The sequence below is a fragment of the Vigna radiata genome, chromosome 8, assembly GCF_000741045.1.
Source record: "Vigna radiata var. radiata cultivar VC1973A chromosome 8, Vradiata_ver6, whole genome shotgun sequence".
Lineage (NCBI taxonomy): Eukaryota > Viridiplantae > Streptophyta > Magnoliopsida > Fabales > Fabaceae > Vigna > Vigna radiata.
Genome location: NC_028358.1, coordinates 33870184 through 33889821, shown reverse-complemented (window position 1 = coordinate 33889821; position 19638 = coordinate 33870184). Strand labels below are relative to the sequence as shown.

Here is a 19638-nt window from a genome sequence, read left to right as displayed (position 1 = left end):
TAATGATATCAATAATAATAATAATTATAATATTATTGTTAAAGTTAATGTTAATATTAATATTAATTATAATAATAATAAACAAAAAATATTAATAATATTATCTATAATAATAATAATAATAAATATTTATGCTTATACTAATATTGCTAATACTAATATAATTATTAACACAAATAATAATAATAATACAAATAATGCTAATATTAATAATAATAAAATAATAATAATAATTATTATTGTTCTAATATCAATAACAATAACAGTAATAATATTAATATTATTATTAATAATAACATTAGTAATAATAATTAAAAGAATAATAATAATATTAATAATTATAAGAATAATAATTAAAAAAATAATATTAACAATAATAGTTATAATAACAATATAATAACAATTATTATAATATAAATAATAATATTATTATTAGTTAAATAATTAATAATAATATAATATGAGTGATATTTCTCTAAATAATGTAAGTGTTATTTTTATGATTAATGAAAAGTAGTAGGAATATTTTGTCAGTGAGATATTGGCATATTTTGATAAATAAAATAGTAGTTATATGTGGATGTGAGTTTATCTTGTATAAATTGTAATTTATCTTTGATAATGTATATGAAAATAGTTAGTTGAGAAATATATTAGAGATAAAAGATGATAAAATAGTGTTTGAATATCTAAAATAACAAAATAAGATAGACCCATATGAAAAGAAAAGGCGGTTGTGAGCTGAATAAATTTGATGGAGAAGAAGGAAGGATCTTGAAAGTAAACCCTAAAGAGAGAAGAGAAGAGAAGAAGAAGAAGAAGGTGGAAGAAGGAAGGAAAATGGGAGATGTAGCAGATAAATTAGCGTATTTTCAAGCGATAACTGGTTTAGAAGATGCAGACCTCTGCACTGAAATCCTAGCTGCTCACAATTGGGACCTCGAACTCGCAATCTCTTCCTTCACCACTTCCGTAAACCCCACCACCGACACCCCGCAACCTAACCCTAACAATCATCTTCCCTCCGCACCCGATCTCCAACCTCTACCCCAACCGCCGCCAGGTCTTGCCTGGAAACTCATCACGCTACCCGTTTCCGTTATTTCCGGCAGTCTAGGCTTGATCTCCGGCGCGATCGGCTTGGGCCTATGGGCCGCAGGGGGAGTACTCTCCTACTCCCTCGGCCTGGTGGGCCTTGGCTCCACCCCTTCCTCTTCCTCCTCTGCTCCCCTGGTTTCCGTTTCTGCGGCCACTTCCGAGGCCATGGATTTTGTCGCCGCATTCGAGAGGGAGTATGGCTCTTCTGGGCCCAATTTCGTCGGCGAGGGGTTCATGGACGCGCTCCAGCGCTCCCGGAATTCCTTCAAGCTTCTCTTTGTTTACTTGCATTCCCCCGATCACCCCGATACGCCTTCGTTTTGTCGCAGTACTCTCTGTTCCGAAATCATTGCCGCCTTTGTTAACGAGAATTTTGTTTGCTGGGGTGGCAGCATTCGTGCCAGCGAAGGGTTTAAGATGAGTAACAGCTTGAAAGCCTCTCGCTTTCCCTTTTGTGCTCTCGTCATGGCCGCCACTAATCAGAGGATCGCTCTCCTTCAACAGGTTTGTTATTTCTTATGGATTTTTCGGTTTGGCGAATTGGAGTGAACTGGGTCAGGTTGAGAAACATATATGAAATGAAAATATTTATATTTGTCATCATGATTAGTCTTTGGGCAGGTTATAGTTTCTTTGATGTGTTTCGGCTTGCATTTTCTGTGCCCCTGTATGATTTAAGTAGTCACAGTCTGTGCGACTATATGCCTATTGTAGCTCTAGTTAACGTCAGTTACATTACCTCTATGCACATACTTGCTCTCATCACTTTCTCCACTTTCTGAATTTGATTGCATTATGGATTTGTCGTCCTCCTCTTGCAACTTCCTTCAACCTCCCGCCTTCATGATCATCTGCTGTCATCGCTGCTGTACCCGTAGTTCTATCATGTCCTAGTTGTAGTGTTTTGTAGTGTCGTGGAATTCCTTGGCGTGATATGTGGTCAGACTAGACAAGCATTGAGATATTTGCCGTTTTCTATAAGATTATCTCTTCTTGGTTCTCACAAGAGTTTTCTTACTTGATATGCCTTGTGTTTATTGCGTGTTACCGATTCCAAGTTTAGGCATGCCAGTCATATTCACGCAGTTCAATGCTATTTGTTTAGTGGCTGAGCCAACCCTCATTTGCAAAAATTGCATGTAAAACAAGGTTTACACTTTTAACGTTGTTAGAATTGGTAAGTTATGATAGATCAGACGGCGAAATTGGCTTTCGGCACTTCGTAATGCGACAACTATGTTCATAATCTGTTAAAACACGGATAAAAGACTTCCCCCCAAAAAAATTCTTAATGTTATATGATTCCAGAGTCTCGAGGATTTAAATGTAACTCTTGATGTTGTTTAGTCCTTGTTATTGTCAGAGAAAGGAATAATGACAAGTGGCAAATAATCTTGCTAGTTCCACACACAGTTTAAACACTGACAATGACATCGTGAAGGAAACATCCTTTTCAGGATCCTCTTATTGGGGATAACCACTTTTTCATTTTCTTACTGGTGTGATATCTGTCTTCATACCTTAGAGGTTGTTACGAAGCTGAATAAAACTCCTCTATTTTATTGTACAGAACTTGATTTCCAGTGCTAGAGCTAGAACAAAAACAAATCACACAAACTTAGGTTGGCTACAGGAATCACATGGCACCATTCGGCACCTTTAAAACTAAGTTTTAGGAATATTATTTACCATGAGATCTCCCTTGCTGACTTCCTTCGATGTCCTTTTTGATTTTCCTCTCTTCCTTTTCACTAGACTTAAACATATTGCAATCTACTTCAGTACTAGAATAATAGATCACAATGATCATCATTAGAAATACATTTTTGTAGGAGTTAATAATGTGGCTTGGTGGTAAAGTTGGAAGGAGGGAGGGAGAGATTGTGGGTTCAACTCCCACTAACATAATACTAACAACTAACACTTGCCAATAATAAAAAAAAAGAAATACATTTTGGTATCAAGTACCTTTTTCTTTATCATGTAGCAAGAACTGATGTTGGCTAGATGAAGATTCACTTGATGTATCTAATGAGCCTTGAAGCTGATTGTTTGATCTATGTAGCTATTCCTACCTAGTAGGATAGGGATTGTTGTCGATGTTCTGCTTAGTTTTTAGTACTGTTTAAATGTTGGACCAGTTATTGAACTGGTTGAGGTGGATCAATGGTTAAGTTGCGTGAACTGGTATATATTAATTATATAAAAAAATGCATGTAAGGTATTGTATATAAATAAATTTGGTACATAGATGAATACTAATATCACTGTATAAGTTGACAAGGGAAGCTTTACCAATCCAAGTAGCTGGGTTCAAATTCTACCTTGTGTGGAGGTCTTTAAAACTTGGTAACGCTTTCGATCTTAGTAAATAATTTCCTTGGGATAGCAAACTCACTCTGCTTATAGACTTAGTCTGTGTGCACAGGGATGCATGTCAGTTTTTGTTGCACAATGTGAAGATCCACTTCACTGCGTCAAACTCATGAATTAAAAAATAAGTATTCTAAAATCAGTTTACACCAGTTCAGTGACATATTCAATCCAATAAAGATTTTAGACCTGCTATGCAACCAGTTCCCAGCCCAACTGATTGGACTTGCTGGGTAGAGCTGGTTTTGACAACTTATATTTTTTATGTTGCTCGGTTTGGTCCTTCGTCACTTGAAAATGTTTTCCTCCTCCCCAGTTGGTACAAAACACTTCTGCATATGTGAAAGTTTTTGATTGATGTCAAGTGGTTGTGCCACAAGTATGCTTAGGATAACCGTATATAGATTCAATTCCATCAGTATTGTCAGAATATGTGAAGAATATTTCACCTAATGACATAAAAATATTGTATGTTAGATTGTTAAACCCAAGAGTAAATACTCTGAATTTATGTCTTCATTGCATAGACAAGACAGGCTTTTCCGCTGACAAGGAATCTCCGGATTTCAGGCTTTGCACATTTGATTTTCCCTGATGAGTTTCTTAGAGTTATTTATTAGCCTTAGTTTCCCTATTGTCTCATAGTTCATTATTATTCATTATGATCTAGTAATTAACTCTTCATGTTTTATATCACTTTGTAAGACACTAATCATATCAATTTGATTGTATTTAACTAAGTATTCAGTCACTTTTATATCCTTTTCCTCCCTTTTTGTATACCTAAAGTAAAGCTCCGTAAATCCAGTAAGTAGTTTTTTCTAGAAAGGCTTATTGAGTCCATATTTTTTTGTTTCTACTGAAATGGTGTGCCACTTATTATAGTTGATAAAGTATTCTGATTATGATGCTTTCATTGTTAATATAGTTCATGTAATGCAGGTTGAAGGTCCAAAATCTAGTGAGGAGCTGCTAGTGACACTGCAGAGAGTGCTTGAAGAAAGTTCCCCTGTTCTTGTTGCAGCTAGGCTTGATGCAGAAGAAAGACGAAATAATATGCGCTTAAGAGAAGAGCAAGATGCTGCATACAGGGCTGCGCTAGAAGCTGATCAAGTATGTTGTTTTGCAGTTTATGATTTTTTGTTTTCTTGTTTCGTATAATTTTTTGTGGTCTGCAGACAATGTCTTGTCTATTTTTTCTATCTCAATTTTCTTTGCAGAGCCTTTTATTGAAAGAACAGGCCTGTTAGTGCTATCGATTAATGTTGTACATATGTTCAGGCTAGGGAACGTCAGAGGAGAGAAGAAGAAGAACGTCTTGCAAGGGAAGCTGCTGAAGCTGAGAGGAAGCGCAAAGAGGAGGAAGAGGCTCGTGAAAGAGCAGCACAAGAAGCTGCAGAGAAACAAGCTGCATTAGCTAAAATACGTCAAGAGAAAGCTGAGTCTCTTGGTGAAGAACCTGAAAAAGGACCTGATGTTACACAGGTACAGTATTACTATGTTTTATTTCTCCTTTCGTGCCAGCATCTTTCATTAGTTTATATAATAACTGTTCAGCTTATATAGTTTCACTTGTATTTATGATCTCAGCTTTAATTCATATGATAAGGTTGAACTTAAAATTCTTGATGGTTTCACTTATATGTATGATGAATGATATTTACTTCTAGTTCTGTATGTTTTGGAATTGCTTAGCCTCCTTCTTTAGTTTCTCTATTTTCATTTCAGTTTTTGTTTGATTGTGTTGTAATTTACATGATAATTACATCTATGTTGATGAATGGATAGGTTATGGTACGGTTTCCAAATGGTGAACGTAAGGGAAGAAGGTTCCACAACACAGCGACAATTCAGTCTTTATATGACTATGTTGATTCACTGGGAAGTTTAGAAGTCGACAGTTACATCCTGGTATCCAATTTTCCAATTGTAAAGTATGAACAAGACAAACTGGCATTGTCTTTGAAGGAAGCAGGATTGCATCCTCAGGCCAGCTTATTTGTGGAGCTCACTTCATTAGAATGAAACTTGCCTAATACTCTTATGAATACATGAAGATAAGGCCTGCAAATAGGGAAATTCTGTGGTGTTTCATTCTTCTGTCTAAAAAAATTGACTGGTTGAACAATTAAAATTGTTAGATGCATAGGTTGTCGTGGTTTTTGTAGTTTTTATTTTTCTTATTTTCAATTGAATCAATCAAACAGATAGCGACATGTGGAGATGGTTTAGAATAATGATATATATAATATATAATATATATTTGGCCCTTCCCTTAATTAGGAAGTTCCTAAGTGTTATCTGTCTGTATATTTTGTTTCTGATCATATATTCATTCTATTCAACCAGTTACCGGGTTGGCACGAGCAGTACATTTTTATAGTATTTATCGAAGGTAGTATCTGTTTTTGGTCTTAAAATATTGATTTTAATCCTCATAAAATTTATATATTATTAGTTATATAAAAAAGTAAAGACTAAAATATAAAATGTTTGAAAACATTAAAATGATATTCAAAATATTGGAAATATGATCGCTTCATAGGCTCTGGTATCTGTGTTCTTGATAATATGTCCCACATTACTTATTATTGCTGTTGTTTCACCATACCATGTCAAGTACGAATAGGTGTTCTCTACCTTTGCAGTGCTGTATATGTATGTCGTTACGAAGCTTATTAATTTCACGATTATGTTAATTCTCTTCAAAAGTTTTAAAAGAGACAGATAAAGAAATTATTTTTAAACTCAAGAACATTACCGTCAAGTTCTTTTATACACTGAAATGCAAGTTTATTCATCCAAAAGAATATTTTTCTGAAGATTCTTTGGTGGAGTTGATCGAATGTGGTGCCTGCAACTGATGATCGAATCAGCTGAAAGGTCGTTTTTCTGTGAAAAAAGTGACACACTAACCAACTACACCCTCAATATCACATCATTCCATATCAGATATTTTTCCATACATTAAATTATTAGGATACCATACAAATTTCACCCACAAAAAAAAAAAATACTTCTTTTAGATTTTATTTAAATATATCCAAATTATTATACCTTCTTACAATAATGTGGATTTTCAATATACTATTTTCATGATGATTCAGAACTTAAATAAAACAAAGAAATCACTCCAAACATACATAAATAAATTGAGGAGAGTGCAAACAGCAAGCAACAAAAAAAATGGTGAAATGAGCATAATCACAAACACATAAGAAGCACTTTAAAATGCTTAGTAGCAGTTTTCCCTGACAATTTTAGCCTTTTCAAGAACAAACTTGCCTTCCTTGTACTTCTGAGATTCCTCATAGGCTCTCTCATACTTCCAACCAAGAACTTGTTTGCAGTCAGAACAGTAGACATCAGCAACAGTGTGGAGACCTGTCATCAGTTCTCTGTCTTCTTTTGATCCCACACTAACATTCAATGCATGACCAAACAGAAAAGCTCTCCCACTTTTCCCCTGAAATTAAATTAAAACACTTCGTTTCCAATTAAATTTGAGAAATTATTAATATTCAAACGGTAAAATAATTTATGAGCATTAGAGTAATGGAACAGAATTAATAACCATTGATGGCATAATTATCGGAATCGTTTCAAAAGCATTGCAATAAAATAAACAATGCAGATGAATCATTAATAATTAAATGAATAAACTTTCATTTCATTTTTGTTATTCAGTTCATTAAAACTATTTTAAAAATTACATTTATTCCATCTCATCAATAAACTTTTCACAAACATTTTAATGTAATGTTTCCATTTTGAATTCGAAATAGATTATTATCATCATTATTTTATAATACTCAAATTCTGTTTTAAAACTTTTCTCATTTGAGAATCCAATACTTTTCTCATTTGGATGGAGTTTTGTCTAAAGTTTACAAAATAAAGATACACGATTTATAAAAGTTAAGATTTTGTGCTAAAGTTCATCATTTTCATAGAATGAGAAAAAGTTGTGTTCCTTTTAGAAAATTACACATTAAAAAAGAATGAATAGAAAGCAAGCTGAAGTTCTTCCAAAAATCTAATGATATCATGTGATATGATCATGATAGCAGGGTATGCTGTGAATAAGAGATAAAGCTGACTAAGAATAGTGTTCACCTGAAAAGCCTTTGAAATCACATCATCATGAAGGGCAACATGGTTTCTACAATTAGAGCAACAGTACAATCTGAGTCCATTCACTTCCTCCATCTCAAGGATTCTCTCAACTCAAATCACTCCTTTTCAACCAAGAACAGTTTAATCAATAGTGTTCATCAGATCAAGAACCATGATCATAGCATTTTAGGTTTTGAATTACAACTTGGAAATGAATTTGCAGGTACCTGCCTTTTGTAGCAGTGGATGATTGACTCTGCTCTGTCTTCAAAGATGCCCCCTTTCCTTAGTAACTTCTCCTTTTCAGGGCTTTCTTCTGCTTCCTCAGTCACAGAATGTGAGATTTCTCTCTCTAACAAGTTATATCATGGTGGGGTTTGATTAACACAGTGATTTAATTCCAAAGTTAAAAGATTTTCTATCAGTACACTGAAAAGTCTCTAGAATTTCAGTGCCACCTATTTTTTTTAAAAAAAATGGTCGGTAGCAGATACTACTCTCTTAACACGTGTAATTTCGTCTAATTTCTTGTGAAGAACAGAGAAAAAAGATAGTTTTTCGATCCCCCACCTCCTATTTTGAGTCATTAATGAAAGTATGTCTCTGGATATATACAGAATTGATTTTAACTTTTCTTGTTTTTGTTTGATAGTGCAGAATGAGGATAATTCACCGTAACGAATATGAAATACTTTACATCTGATTATTTCATAACTTTGATTGCATAAGATCTTTTAAAAGAATGACGATAATTCAACACAACACGTTTATTATAAGAGACAAACTTTATGGTTGTAACCGCGCCACATTTGTCAAATTCCTCTCTGATAAATGAAGGATTGAAACATTACAAAGTATCACAATGGTGAAAGAATAATGCTGTAATGTATAAGTAGGCCCTTGTAATGAAAAGGGTAAACTCAAAAAATAAATCAACATGATGAATTATTGAGCATTGACATTGACACAGGCAGCAGTAATATATGATTACTGTCAAAACTCCCTCTCCAAATATTTAACATAGTTACGTAGCTAATACTCAAACCTGTTGATTTAAGCCTGTGATGGTAAAGGTAAGGGCATTTTGGCATCACATAAGGTAGAAAAGAGTGCAGATGTCAGAAATCCAATGATGAGAAGTTGAAAAGTTGAAGTGAGTTGAGATGAGGTTGAGGTTGGGGTTGAGGTAGAAGCAGCTACTGGAATATTGCCAAATACTGTGGGATAAGAGGGTGCAGATGCAGGAGCAGCTGCATCATCCACATTTTCTGTTATTCCTTCACCTACAGCTATATGAAGCTTCTGATTCTTTTGGCAATGGCCAGCCACACCACTAGTGAAGTAAAATTGGCCCTTCGATGTGATGTTAAACAAAGAGTTGCCATTGTTCATGTACAAGATAGGGTCTTTGATGTTGCACTTCTTGTAGGATTCTTCAGTAACTTGAATCACTGAATCTTGGCTTGGTGGGTATAGAAACACTGTGTAAGCATATACAATGATACACATGAGATCATCATTGGTGTAGAGTTGTATAAACCAAATTGAAAAACATGATATAGCAAATAGTGTAAACTTACGGAGGGAATCTCCAATTGTGAGATTGTGATATGTGGACCATTTTTTGTAGACTTGTGGATTTGTTGAGGTGGGTATGCCCCAAGCATCAAGATCTCCAACTTTGTATTGGTAGCAAAACACCTTGCTTTGGATTTGGACCAATGTGAGGAAGAGAAACGCCAATATTCTGTTGGGACTTGAAAGATTGCCCATCTTGCTTCTTCTCAGTCACACTCACATTAGATTTTGAAGTTATAATCTAGGACCACTGAGATATGGCCAATGGAGGGTTGATAATGAGATCCAAAAAGAACCACACTTTGAAGGTCAATTTACTTGAGTGCCCCTATTATAATTCTTACATGATACAATTTATTGGTTGTCATTCATTAGTTTTGTTCTTATGAAAGAGACCTAGATTTAAAATGAAAACTGAACAATCCAGAACATGAGAAAAGAAAGATGGTTAAGACTAAATAAGAGTAAGATAGTGATAGAAGAAGAATATGGAATAATGTGATGGCAAGAAAGTAGTGCTGAGTGTAAAGGGTTAAAAACAAAGAAATAGATAAACTTGACAACTATATGCACTAATAATGTGCACATGAGCCAGTTGGCAAAGTATATTAGTTAATGAGGTTTCTTCTTATATTAATAGTGTCTGTGTGTATAATTGCCTCACACAATATTGCATTATTATGTGCGGCGAGGAAGAAAAACAGCAAACTTCTCCAGACACATCACATGGCTAGCTAAATGGGATGCCTGAAATCTGTTCGTAATTTATCAGACATCAATAATGAATTAAAAAAATTTAAATCAATCAAAAGTTGTAAGAATAAACAAACATGATAAATGTAGTTGTTTTTTAACAAGCTATTTGATAAAATTTATTACAAGTTACAAAATTAAAAGTAAAACATTTTCAGCACGTCAACAACAAGTATATTAAAAAGAATTTGTTGTTATTTCGTTACATACACGAAAATAATAATGAACATTGGAAAAATTTTGTTAGTTAAAATTTGTGGCAGATGTTTGTTGGAGCGAAAAAGGAAAGTCAACGTTTACGGAGATTGTATGAGATGAGTGGTACAAAAGCTGTTTGTATGAGATGAGTGGTACAAAAGCTGTTTGATAAAGTAACAGGATCGGTAGTACGTATTAAAGTTAAAGACACTGTAAAGCAATCCGTCCCAATAGTAGTTTGAGGTTTTTCAGAAGAAGGAGAAAATTCTACAAATTTTAAGCTTGATGGTCCAGATAAAGTAAAGATGAAATTTTTAAAATCGATGTAAAATTCATAAATTAAATATTTCAACAACCAATAAATTCGTATTCATAAATCAATTAGATCTTTTAACATATGAGGATTAGCCTTCAAATCTTACAATTTGAGTCAACTCTCAGCACCATTATACTATTATAATTTTCATACAAGTACTTTGTTTACAAATTTAACTCAACAAACAATATTTTTAAAATTTGTTAATTGTAACTATCCAATTCTTCTAACATATAGTATACAAAATCATCCAATTAATAACAAAATATACTTAACGGCTACATTAATAAAATTTTAATCTAGGTAAAAATTATTGGGTTTTAAGAAAAATACTTTCTTGATTAAAAGATACCTTTTATAAGAGCATGGTAATTATACAAGATTTTTTAAGAAAAACATCAAGACCTCAAAAAAGTTATTCTAACACTTTCGTATCAAACGGAAAACAATGGCATATGAAAAAAAATATACAACAAATATTGCATCATAAAATAACCTTTCCTTTTTAGGTTGAAAATGAGGTCCTAATTGAACAATCAATTGCTTAACGTTGGCTCGTGTTACATAATTAAATTGTTAAATTCGATGGTATAACGTAAATAGAATAGTACAACGAGAATATTTTGGCATGTTGAGTTTGATTTGATACAGAACCTATTTTTGAGGTGGTAGAATACAACAAGACTATACAAGTTCAAATCCGATATAGATTAAGGATAATAATAAAAAGAGTTCAATATATAGGGATGTTATTTCTGCCACGGGGTGGTCCCCACAACTTTCTTATCAGTTATCACGAGAATTCCGGATTAATCTGCAAACATGGCACGTTGCAGAAGGATACAGCAGAGAAGCTTATTTACATCTGAATTTTTAAATGAAATAAATAATGAGATTGACTATGACATATCATTTGCACTAGCTGGGCTTAGATAGTCACAAAGGCTTATTGAACACAAGGAAGGCTGGATCAGAAATATATATGACACTTACCAAGGACTATTTCTCCTTCAGTAAAGAGAGAATGGGAGTCCAAAGCATGATTGATCACTCGCCTGGATGTACATGTACACCTACATGTACTTCATCAAAGAGGATCATAATTATCAACCTTCATGCATATTCCTCTCTTTCCCCATTTTGTTCTTGGCTGTAGACAGCAGCTAGCTGTTGTTGTAACTGTACAAAGCGATAACCAGATCGATCATTAGTTTCACAGGCACCTTCAAAGCTTCAATTTAAATGGACTCAGCTTGGATATGAATTTTTTTGTTATCCAAGCAAGTAGCGGAAGAAAATCCAGAACAAATGGTGAAACATAAAATCTTGTACAGAAACTAACCTGCACGTATCTTAATTTCTCATAAGTTAGTTCATCAGTCAAATTAATCATCCTGATAATACAATGCCAGAAGGTGTGTTAACTTCGTGAAGCAGAGAGAAATGTTGACCAGGAAAGCATTTTATGATTTGATATTTACTAACCGAGATTGAAGTTCTGAAATTTTGGCTAGCAGCACCTGTTCCCTCTCTGAAACTGCTGTATCAACCTATAAAATGACGCAAATGTCAGGTAAGACGTAAAGCTGATGAAAAATCACCGTGTTCTACTGCAGGTTTATGTCAAAAAAGAGGCGACTAGCTCTGAGCAGAAAATTGACACAAAGTAGTTAATAAAAATTAAGCGAACAAGTGAAAAGAATTAATCTAACAAAATTTGCTTACACTTCCATTGTTTTCTGAATTGCGAGGCAATGGTGGCAACTTTCCATTCTGAGAAGCTGAAAAAATTGATTGTACTCGTTAGTTCATCCAATATTAAGGAAAAAATATCCTCAAACGTAACCGATGAAAAATCCTTCACTCACCATCATTTGCCTCTGCGGATTGCAAGCCATTCAACATATTCATTATAAGATCCTGCAATTAAAGAGAACTTTCCAGTATGATTATAAATTGGTAGAGGTTACATTTAAAATTATCAGTTTTTCAGCAGACAAACACAAGCAAATTATGTGTCATTGCTCGAACTTGAAGCTTCTCTCACCTGTTGAATAGATGTTTGCTGGAAAAGATTATGAAGATGAGGCACTAGAAATGATGCAGGAATATTGATATTGGCAGAATCATTGGAGGACTGACCAATTGGCTGAAGAGAAATACATCCAATGAAAGACAGAGAAGTATTAGTTATCGAATACAATAATAAATGAAACATCCTACTCAATCTGTAAGCAACCAAAGAATCCAAATACTAAAAAAGAAAAAAAAAATGTTAAAGGAATTTGGGTATAGAGCCGATGGAAATTGTACAAACCATTTGTTTGTAATCCACCATCCAATCACCAACACTGGCAGATTTCCTCATTGGAGACCCCTGCATGTAATGTAACAGGAAGAGAATGTCAGCTGAGGGATAAGAAAAAACATCAAAATAAAACAATAATCAATTATATCATCAACCAACCTGTGACGATCGGCGAGAAACTGAACTTACAGGAATATCCTATGCAATAAGATGAAGTCAGATAAGGTTCTTCAAAGGGACAAATTGATTATTAAGAAAATGCATACCTTCACCAGATCTAAATTTTCTGATGTCACTGAAAACCGTCCTTTAATTTGCACTAGATTGGCCTTATTAGACTTATCATCCAAGGAATCTCTGAATCCTAGCAAGAATTGGGGAACAGAATCAACACCAAGGTTTATTATGGCTGATTAAAATATACTAGAACTTGTACAAATAACCTTACGGTGTACATGATGATTCAAATACCTCCAGAAGATTTTATTGGTGCTGATAAACTATTTGCTGAAGCTCGGTTTGGAAGCATTAATGGACCACTAAAGCTTGGAGCTCGTCGAATATCACGATTACTTTTCTCACCTGACAACTGATTTTCATTCTCAAACCTAAAAGTAATAAGAGCATTACAAATCTTAACAAGCCAAATATTGCATTATTGATAATATGAAAACCTCAATCCCCAAGCAGCATAAAGGGCGGAACAAAAAAGTACACATTGGATTTATTCATCCAAAATTCAAACTACACATTTTACAGAGTGCATTTATGGACAACTCAAGAAATATAGAAGGGATAAAGAAGATTATCCAGAAAATACGCAAATTACAAAGATAGACTTTGAACTTACCAGAACTCCGTAAAAATAAAATAAGTATGACTGATTGCCTTGTTTATAGGTCACCAGACATAGTTTCTAAATTAAAGGCTATTTCACACTATCAATGCAAATTCCAAAAGGAGAATGCATCCCAACTTGGCAGGTATGTGCAGACACGTGGATCAACTCATGTTGATGCGAATTACACTCACGCTTTCACCAATTATTAACTTTCCAGTGGATGACCATTGGATTATATTATCATAAAATCTAGTACATTCAAAGCTTTTCAATTGGTTGTGCTATTGTGCTCACGAAGAATTACTGTAGAAGATGAAGTAAGACTTTGAGGAAAGTGCAACACAATGAAGGCAGGTAACTTGTGGGTAGTAATAGGTTATAAATTAAATTAAAGTTCTCAATATACATTCATAATTTACTAAGTAATAATATGCAGTATTTTTTAGACATTACCTTATCTGAATTACAGGATTTTGTCTTTGATACCAAAAAAAAAAAAACAAGCTATTAATGAGTTTTAAAAAGTTATGAACAGTTCAACCCTTTTAAAGCCTTACTATCTCCATTGCTTACACACATGAAGGAAATCACCTTACGGTACTCCCTATAACAAATATTTTAGCATAATTTATTTCTATGATCTTGAACAACTAAAACAATAACCAATCAATGTTATATTATGATTCACTACAAGAATCAAACATCATCATAATATTCTACCGTGAGTGATGTTTATAGGCAAACCATTGACCTCTAAATCCTTCTAATGATTTCACTCTTGCTTATCTTAGTTTCTTCTACATTTAACAATAGGGTTACCCTCCAGCTGATCCACTTTCCATACTAGGGTATATACACATGCTCAAACCAAAAAGCAACGTAGAACTGAAATGCTTTCAAAGATATAAAGTATAGAACCAATATATACAGCTTATATTCATGATATTATTTTACATACAGGTAACTTCTGAATGGTACTTTTTTCCTTGAATTTGAGAAATTGATTTCCTAGATTTCTAGGTCCAATACTTGGTAGTCAAGACAAAATAAAAAGTATCTAAACTTGCAAATTAAAAAAGTACCAGGTCATGGGTCTAATAATTTATATATAGCAGTATATCTTCAACACTAAAACATCAAAGCCTACTATTTTTCATCTTTCTTCACTTCAAAGCCTAAATGCACAAGGTACAACGAGTGGCGTGGAAGGAAATAGCTCCCTGACTACTAAAACAATACAAAGGTAAGTATGATGGGAACCATTGCCACTTGTGACCTATAGGTCACAGGTCCTAGGAACAGCCATGCAGCTTTCAAAGGTAAGGCTGAACACATGTACCCTACTCAGACCATCACTGGGTGGGAGGCACATGCACTGGACCACCTTTTTTACCCCACATTTTCTTCCCCTTTGATCATTAAATATAGGGAAGGCAATTTATTTCCATTCCTTCCGTCCCTTTCCTTTTCTATTCCATTTTCTCTCAAACTACCAACACCAGCCTAATATAAAAACTAATAAATATATAATTTGAAAATACAGCGTACCTTTCAAATGCACGCCCTTTTTCAGATAAAGAATGACCAAGCACTGATCCTGGCACCAGGGGTCCACTTTGGGTTTTACCAAGTTTCACTGATTGTGATTTAATCTTGCTTGTTCCGGTATCATTCTCTAGAGTAGAAGATGTTGCTTCAGCCACTGATCCATTTCTCTTCTCACTCTGTGGTATGTCGTTACTACCTACTTGTACTGCAAACTCATCTTGTTGCAAGTTATTTGAATTCTTTTTGTCCATAGAAAACTGGAAATCACTTATACCCTGTCATGACAAACAACAAAGATTTTAGAAATCACTTTTGAGATATAGAAAGTTTAGAACAGTTGATCAAACCTTGTAAGAGCTGAAGAATTTGTTTTCATCTTCTTCCCTCATCTCTGCAATATCATCATCGTCCTGCATCTGGTAAAATTGAAGACATTTGTTCAGATCAAGAGAAAAACTAGTCAAGTAAAAACCATCTAAAAGAAACATAGCATACCAATGCAGCTTGAGCTTTCAAATCATCAATATCGAAGTTCCACGCACTAACTCCCCGATGATATTCACTCTAGAAAATAAAATAAATAAGTGGATTAGATTTCAATGGTTGGTTATAAAAGTAACAAGGCTATTTTTCCTTGATATTCGTGTTCTTGGATGTTAACTGAAACTTCAAAAGCCAAGCTTCCAAAATAAATGGCTATCTTTGAATCTCACTTGGAAAGGCCTTTTTCAGAACTGGGACCAATTGCCTAAATTCCTCTCGGTTGTAAAGACTAAAAAGGTGTAATAAACTGGAAACTGGAGATTTTCCAGGGAAACAATGCACAAGCAGGAAAAACATAATTTTACGACAGAATTATTTATTTATAATAAATCTTTTTATTGAAATGTTTTTCAAAAAAGTACTTATTAACAAAGAAAATTTCATAGCAAGGCCAAATAAGCAGGAAATCTTGGTTATTGTATATAAGTGTTGAAATGGTCCCCTTAGTATTTTAGTTTGCAAATTGCACGAAATAAATGTTCAATTTTGGATTTATAATGAGCAATTTAAATAGTGATGCAAGGCTACTTTTAACTTTTGATTGAAAATTTCTCAAAAAAGATACTAAAGTTTAAGGTATAGATAAAAGATGAAAAATGCGGATAGATTGAAAGACATAGGTGATTAAGAAGATCAAGCATATATATGAAGACAAGAGAAGGACAATTCAAAAAGGTTGATAGGGAAATTCATAAGTCAACTGCAGGAGTGGCGTTAAAGATGGATATCCAAATGGAGAAAAGAAAGAGAATATTGGGAATGCCTGATTAAGAAAGTGAGGAGAATGAGTGTCACTCTCCAAATTGTGTTCTAACTTACAGTACAAGAGGAAATCGACAAATATTGAAGCAAGATCAACCAGAGTTATACCATTTAAAGTATGTAATGCACTGTACCAATCAACCAAACTTGAATATGCTATCAAGGTTTCAAGCAGAAAAGGAAACCAGTATCAAGGAAAGGGGAGCAGGGACAAACTTGGATAACGTCAGTCATTCTTGAAAATGCTCTTATGGATCATTGACTATATATCACATCACGTGACAAATAAAATATGATATCGGACTTACTTGAGATATAGCTTCTTGTTCTGCAGAAGGCATTTTCTTTAGTGCTAGCTGAGCTGCATCTTTAAGCTGCAAGGTTTGTGTTGTCAAGCACAGGAAAAGCAACAGATTAAGTGAATTTATATAACAGACATTCAGTGAAGTATGCATGACGACAAACCTGGAGGGATTTGACACGGTTCCACAGAGGTGGTAAATCAGCAAATAATTTCTTAACAGAAAGCTCCGGAGGCTTAGCTTGTCTGAAGAAGGAGTGTTTGAGCAACTTCTCCACGGATGGCCTCTTTGTTTGATCTTTTACCAGGCACATAGCAACCATTTCCTTAAAAGACTGGTCACAACTGGAAATACTTTAATTAGACTGCTACTACTCCTACTATAATAATAATGATTATTATTCTTATATCAGTAGTGAAAGCACAAGCATGGCATTTCTATGTGTCCACGTTTCTATTTCTTTAAATTTGATATATTTTAACAATTCATCTAATTATATATTGACATGAAAATTAAATTGTTCAATATTTTTTTATTGTGTGTCTGTTTAGCAGAAACATAGTCGCCATCATGTTTGTGTGTTTGTGTCTTCACATTTAATAAACCTTGACGATAAACCAAATAAAGCCACAAATGCATTTAATACCGAAGTATTGGTCTAGGCAGAAAGAACACCCATACCTTGGAGAACTTTCTGTCACGATCATAATCAAGCCCCGGAGGAGCATTCTGAATTGTCATCAAAAGAACCTACACAAAAAACTAACTATGAATCCCTATTTCATATGCACATCACAACAAATCACAAAAACCTACAACCCGAAGAACATAACCATTCTGAACACGCTGCAGCAAATAAATACCATTTTGACATACCTTCATGGGAGGATACTTGGAGAAAGGTGCGTGACCATGGGCCAACTCCAACGCCGTGATTCCAAAAGACCAAATATCCGCTCTGCCCAACCCATCACAATTCAAGCAAATAAGAAACCAAATTTGAATCACAAGTAATCAAAACCACCAAACAAAACGTAGATGAAGTTACTAAAGTACTCCTGGTGTTTCTTCAATCAGAATTAGAATTGGTTTTATTTCGTAAATACGCATAATACGGTCCACACTAAAGGTCAACACAAATTAACAAGCTAACAAGGCTAAACTCCAATTCTAATAAAAACAACATTAAAAATCGCCAAGTTTTATCCAGAAGAAAAAGAGCACTAACTGACTTGAAATTATAACCGGTTCCAGGCTGCAGCACCTCCGGCGCCATCCTGCGAAAACATGAACACTAAACCATGAAAATCATATAAGGAAGCACAAAAAGAAGAACAGTAAAACTGTAACCGAAGCGAGAGAAGCACCAGCAGGGAGTTCCGACGAAGGTATTCCTGGAACGCTGGCGGTCGCCCGTGTCGAACATGCAAGCGGAAACTCCAAAGTCGGCGAGCTTGACCTGACCGTTGGAATCGAGAAGAATATTCCCGGCCTTAACATCGCGGTGAATGTGTCCATGTCGGTGGAGGTACTCGAGCGCCTTGAGAGTCTCCTTGAGAATAGATCCGATGGCTGCCTCTTCGAATCCTTCTGGATAAGCCGCCTTCATGAGGTGCAAGCAGGAGCCCTGCGCCATGAATCCCATGACCACCCACAGACTGCGGTCTACGACGAAGGAGCAGAAGGCCCTGACCACGTTGGGATGCTCGATGAGACTCATGGTCTGCGCCTCCCTCCTTATATCGTCGAGATTGCTGTTGCATCGATCCAGATCCAGACACTTGACGGCGACCTCCTCGTTGTAGGGAAGGTAGATTGCCCGGTAGACGGTGGCGCTAGCACCGTAACCAACTTCTTCTAGAAGCTTGTAATCGGCGGGATTGGCGGAGTAGCTTCTGCTCCCCATTTGAAACTGAATTAAGTGAAGGAAGACCTAAATTGACCCTCAGCTCTCGTTGACCCACATCAATTGAATTGAAAAGAGTAGAAGAGAGTATGGAGTATGAATAATAAGGAATATCAATACCAATAATAAGAATAAGAAGTAGATTATTAGAGTGGTGAAGAGAAGTAAAGACTTAAGAGTAGAGAAGAATGACGGTGAAGGGTGGGCACACCAACAAAACAACAACGCCCATTTCTAACGCCTGACATGTTCCTTCTTCCTCGTCCTCTCTCTCCTCTCCGCTTCTTCCGACTCTTCCAATGGGACCCTCCACTCTTTTTTCACTTTCTACTGCCCTTAACTTTTCCCAATCATTCTTCTCCATTTTTTTTTTCATTTATTTTACCATATTTTATTAATCATATTTTTCATGCCATTACATTCAACTTGTATTTATGATGGTAGAAACATCGATGCAATAAATTATAAAAAAAAAATCAGATTTTTTTAAAAATTTATCTGAATTTGAAATATTGAAAGTCAGAAAATATATATAAAAGTAGATTATATCGTTTACCCGGATAAATTGACTTTTATTGTATTCATTGTAAAAGTTAGTCTACTTTATATTTTGTCGTTCATAACAATGCAAGTGGATAATTTTTTTTTTCAATGGTAATTTATTTTAAAATGAAGTAAAATATATTAAATTATATCTTCACTGCTAGAAAAAGTTTATTGTTTCGATGAGAAAGAAAATGCGTATTGGTTTGTTCTTATTCGTTCAGTTATTTTAGAAAATAATATATGAATTAAAAATATAAATAATTTTGTTAAGAGTATTTGTGATTTTGTAATGGTATCTCTTTTTTGCTCTTTTCATTTTTTACAATTATGATATGTAAATAAAATATTTAAGAGAAAAATGTTAGTATGTTTATTTGAGTTTTAGTAAAAAATTAAAATTGTAAGCAAATAAAAGAAAAAATATTACCAATTAATATTCTTGATACATCA

General features: G+C 34.4%; 4 protein-coding genes across 6 annotated transcripts; 1 reads left to right on the top strand and 3 right to left on the bottom strand.

The window, feature by feature from the left end:
- Positions 1 to 736: 736 nt before the first annotated feature.
- Positions 737 to 5765, top strand: LOC106769720 (plant UBX domain-containing protein 10). The gene is made up of 4 exons (XM_014655450.2): positions 737 to 1602; positions 4414 to 4584; positions 4753 to 4956; positions 5260 to 5765. Exons 1-4 carry the CDS (start codon positions 841 to 843, stop codon positions 5494 to 5496), a joined length of 1374 nt encoding a protein of 457 aa, XP_014510936.2. The 5' UTR covers positions 737 to 840; the 3' UTR covers positions 5497 to 5765.
- An 823-nt stretch (positions 5766 to 6588) lies between these two features.
- On the bottom strand, positions 6589 to 8238 carry LOC106771971 (protein yippee-like At4g27745). Of its 2 annotated transcripts, none has more exons than XM_014658054.2 (3): positions 7815 to 8238; positions 7588 to 7709; positions 6589 to 6937 (listed from the first exon to the last, which is right to left on the bottom strand). In XM_014658054.2, exons 2-3 carry the CDS (start codon positions 7678 to 7680, stop codon positions 6707 to 6709), a joined length of 324 nt encoding a protein of 107 aa, XP_014513540.1. In that variant the 5' UTR covers positions 7681 to 7709; positions 7815 to 8238; the 3' UTR covers positions 6589 to 6706. The 2 variants fall into 2 exon arrangements, with proteins under 2 accessions (XP_014513540.1, XP_014513541.1); XM_014658055.2 differs by having other exon boundaries at positions 7819 to 8238.
- A 157-nt stretch (positions 8239 to 8395) lies between these two features.
- On the bottom strand, positions 8396 to 9658 carry LOC106771970 (early nodulin-like protein 3). Its single transcript, XM_014658052.2, has 2 exons — positions 9168 to 9658; positions 8396 to 9068 (listed from the first exon to the last, which is right to left on the bottom strand). Exons 1-2 carry the CDS (start codon positions 9358 to 9360, stop codon positions 8641 to 8643), a joined length of 621 nt encoding a protein of 206 aa, XP_014513538.1. The 5' UTR covers positions 9361 to 9658; the 3' UTR covers positions 8396 to 8640.
- A 1461-nt stretch (positions 9659 to 11119) lies between these two features.
- LOC106771969 (serine/threonine-protein kinase BLUS1) lies at positions 11120 to 18949 on the bottom strand. Of its 2 annotated transcripts, XR_001376543.2 has the most exons (20): positions 18104 to 18949; positions 17969 to 18013; positions 17613 to 17694; positions 17418 to 17486; positions 16900 to 17070; positions 16743 to 16808; positions 15625 to 15693; positions 15477 to 15545; positions 15130 to 15404; positions 13212 to 13348; positions 13007 to 13104; positions 12900 to 12938; positions 12750 to 12809; positions 12480 to 12581; positions 12301 to 12352; positions 12158 to 12213; positions 11918 to 11982; positions 11775 to 11826; positions 11426 to 11611; positions 11120 to 11297 (listed from the first exon to the last, which is right to left on the bottom strand). XR_001376543.2 is itself a non-coding variant. In XM_014658051.2 (19 exons), exons 1-19 carry the CDS (start codon positions 18640 to 18642, stop codon positions 11546 to 11548), a joined length of 2112 nt encoding a protein of 703 aa, XP_014513537.1. In that variant the 5' UTR covers positions 18643 to 18949; the 3' UTR covers positions 11120 to 11545. The 2 variants fall into 2 exon arrangements, 1 of the variants encoding a protein (XP_014513537.1); XM_014658051.2 differs by having other exon boundaries at positions 11120 to 11611.
- Positions 18950 to 19638: the final 689 nt, after the last annotated feature.

Coding starts and splice junctions, on each gene's coding strand:
- LOC106769720 (XM_014655450.2), top strand. CDS start 841: ATGGGAGATGTAGCAGATAAATTAGCGTATTTTCAAGCGATAACTGGT. Junction 1,603..4,413: donor GGATCGCTCTCCTTCAACAG/GTTTGTTATTTC, acceptor CATGTAATGCAG/GTTGAAGGTCCAAAATCTAG. Junction 4,585..4,752: donor CTGCGCTAGAAGCTGATCAA/GTATGTTGTTTT, acceptor ACATATGTTCAG/GCTAGGGAACGTCAGAGGAG.
- LOC106771971 (XM_014658054.2), bottom strand. CDS start 7,680: ATGGAGGAAGTGAATGGACTCAGATTGTACTGTTGCTCTAATTGTAGA. Junction 6,938..7,587: donor TGATTTCAAAGGCTTTTCAG/GTGAACACTATT, acceptor ATTTAATTTCAG/GGGAAAAGTGGGAGAGCTTT.
- LOC106771970 (XM_014658052.2), bottom strand. CDS start 9,360: ATGGGCAATCTTTCAAGTCCCAACAGAATATTGGCGTTTCTCTTCCTC. Junction 9,069..9,167: donor CACAATTGGAGATTCCCTCC/GTAAGTTTACAC, acceptor ATGCTTACACAG/TGTTTCTATACCCACCAAGC.
- LOC106771969 (XM_014658051.2), bottom strand. CDS start 18,642: ATGGGGAGCAGAAGCTACTCCGCCAATCCCGCCGATTACAAGCTTCTA. Junction 17,487..17,612: donor CCAAGTATCCTCCCATGAAG/GTATGTCAAAAT, acceptor TTTTTTGTGTAG/GTTCTTTTGATGACAATTCA. Junction 11,827..11,917: donor ATTTCAGAACTTCAATCTCG/GTTAGTAAATAT, acceptor TTGTATTATCAG/GATGATTAATTTGACTGATG.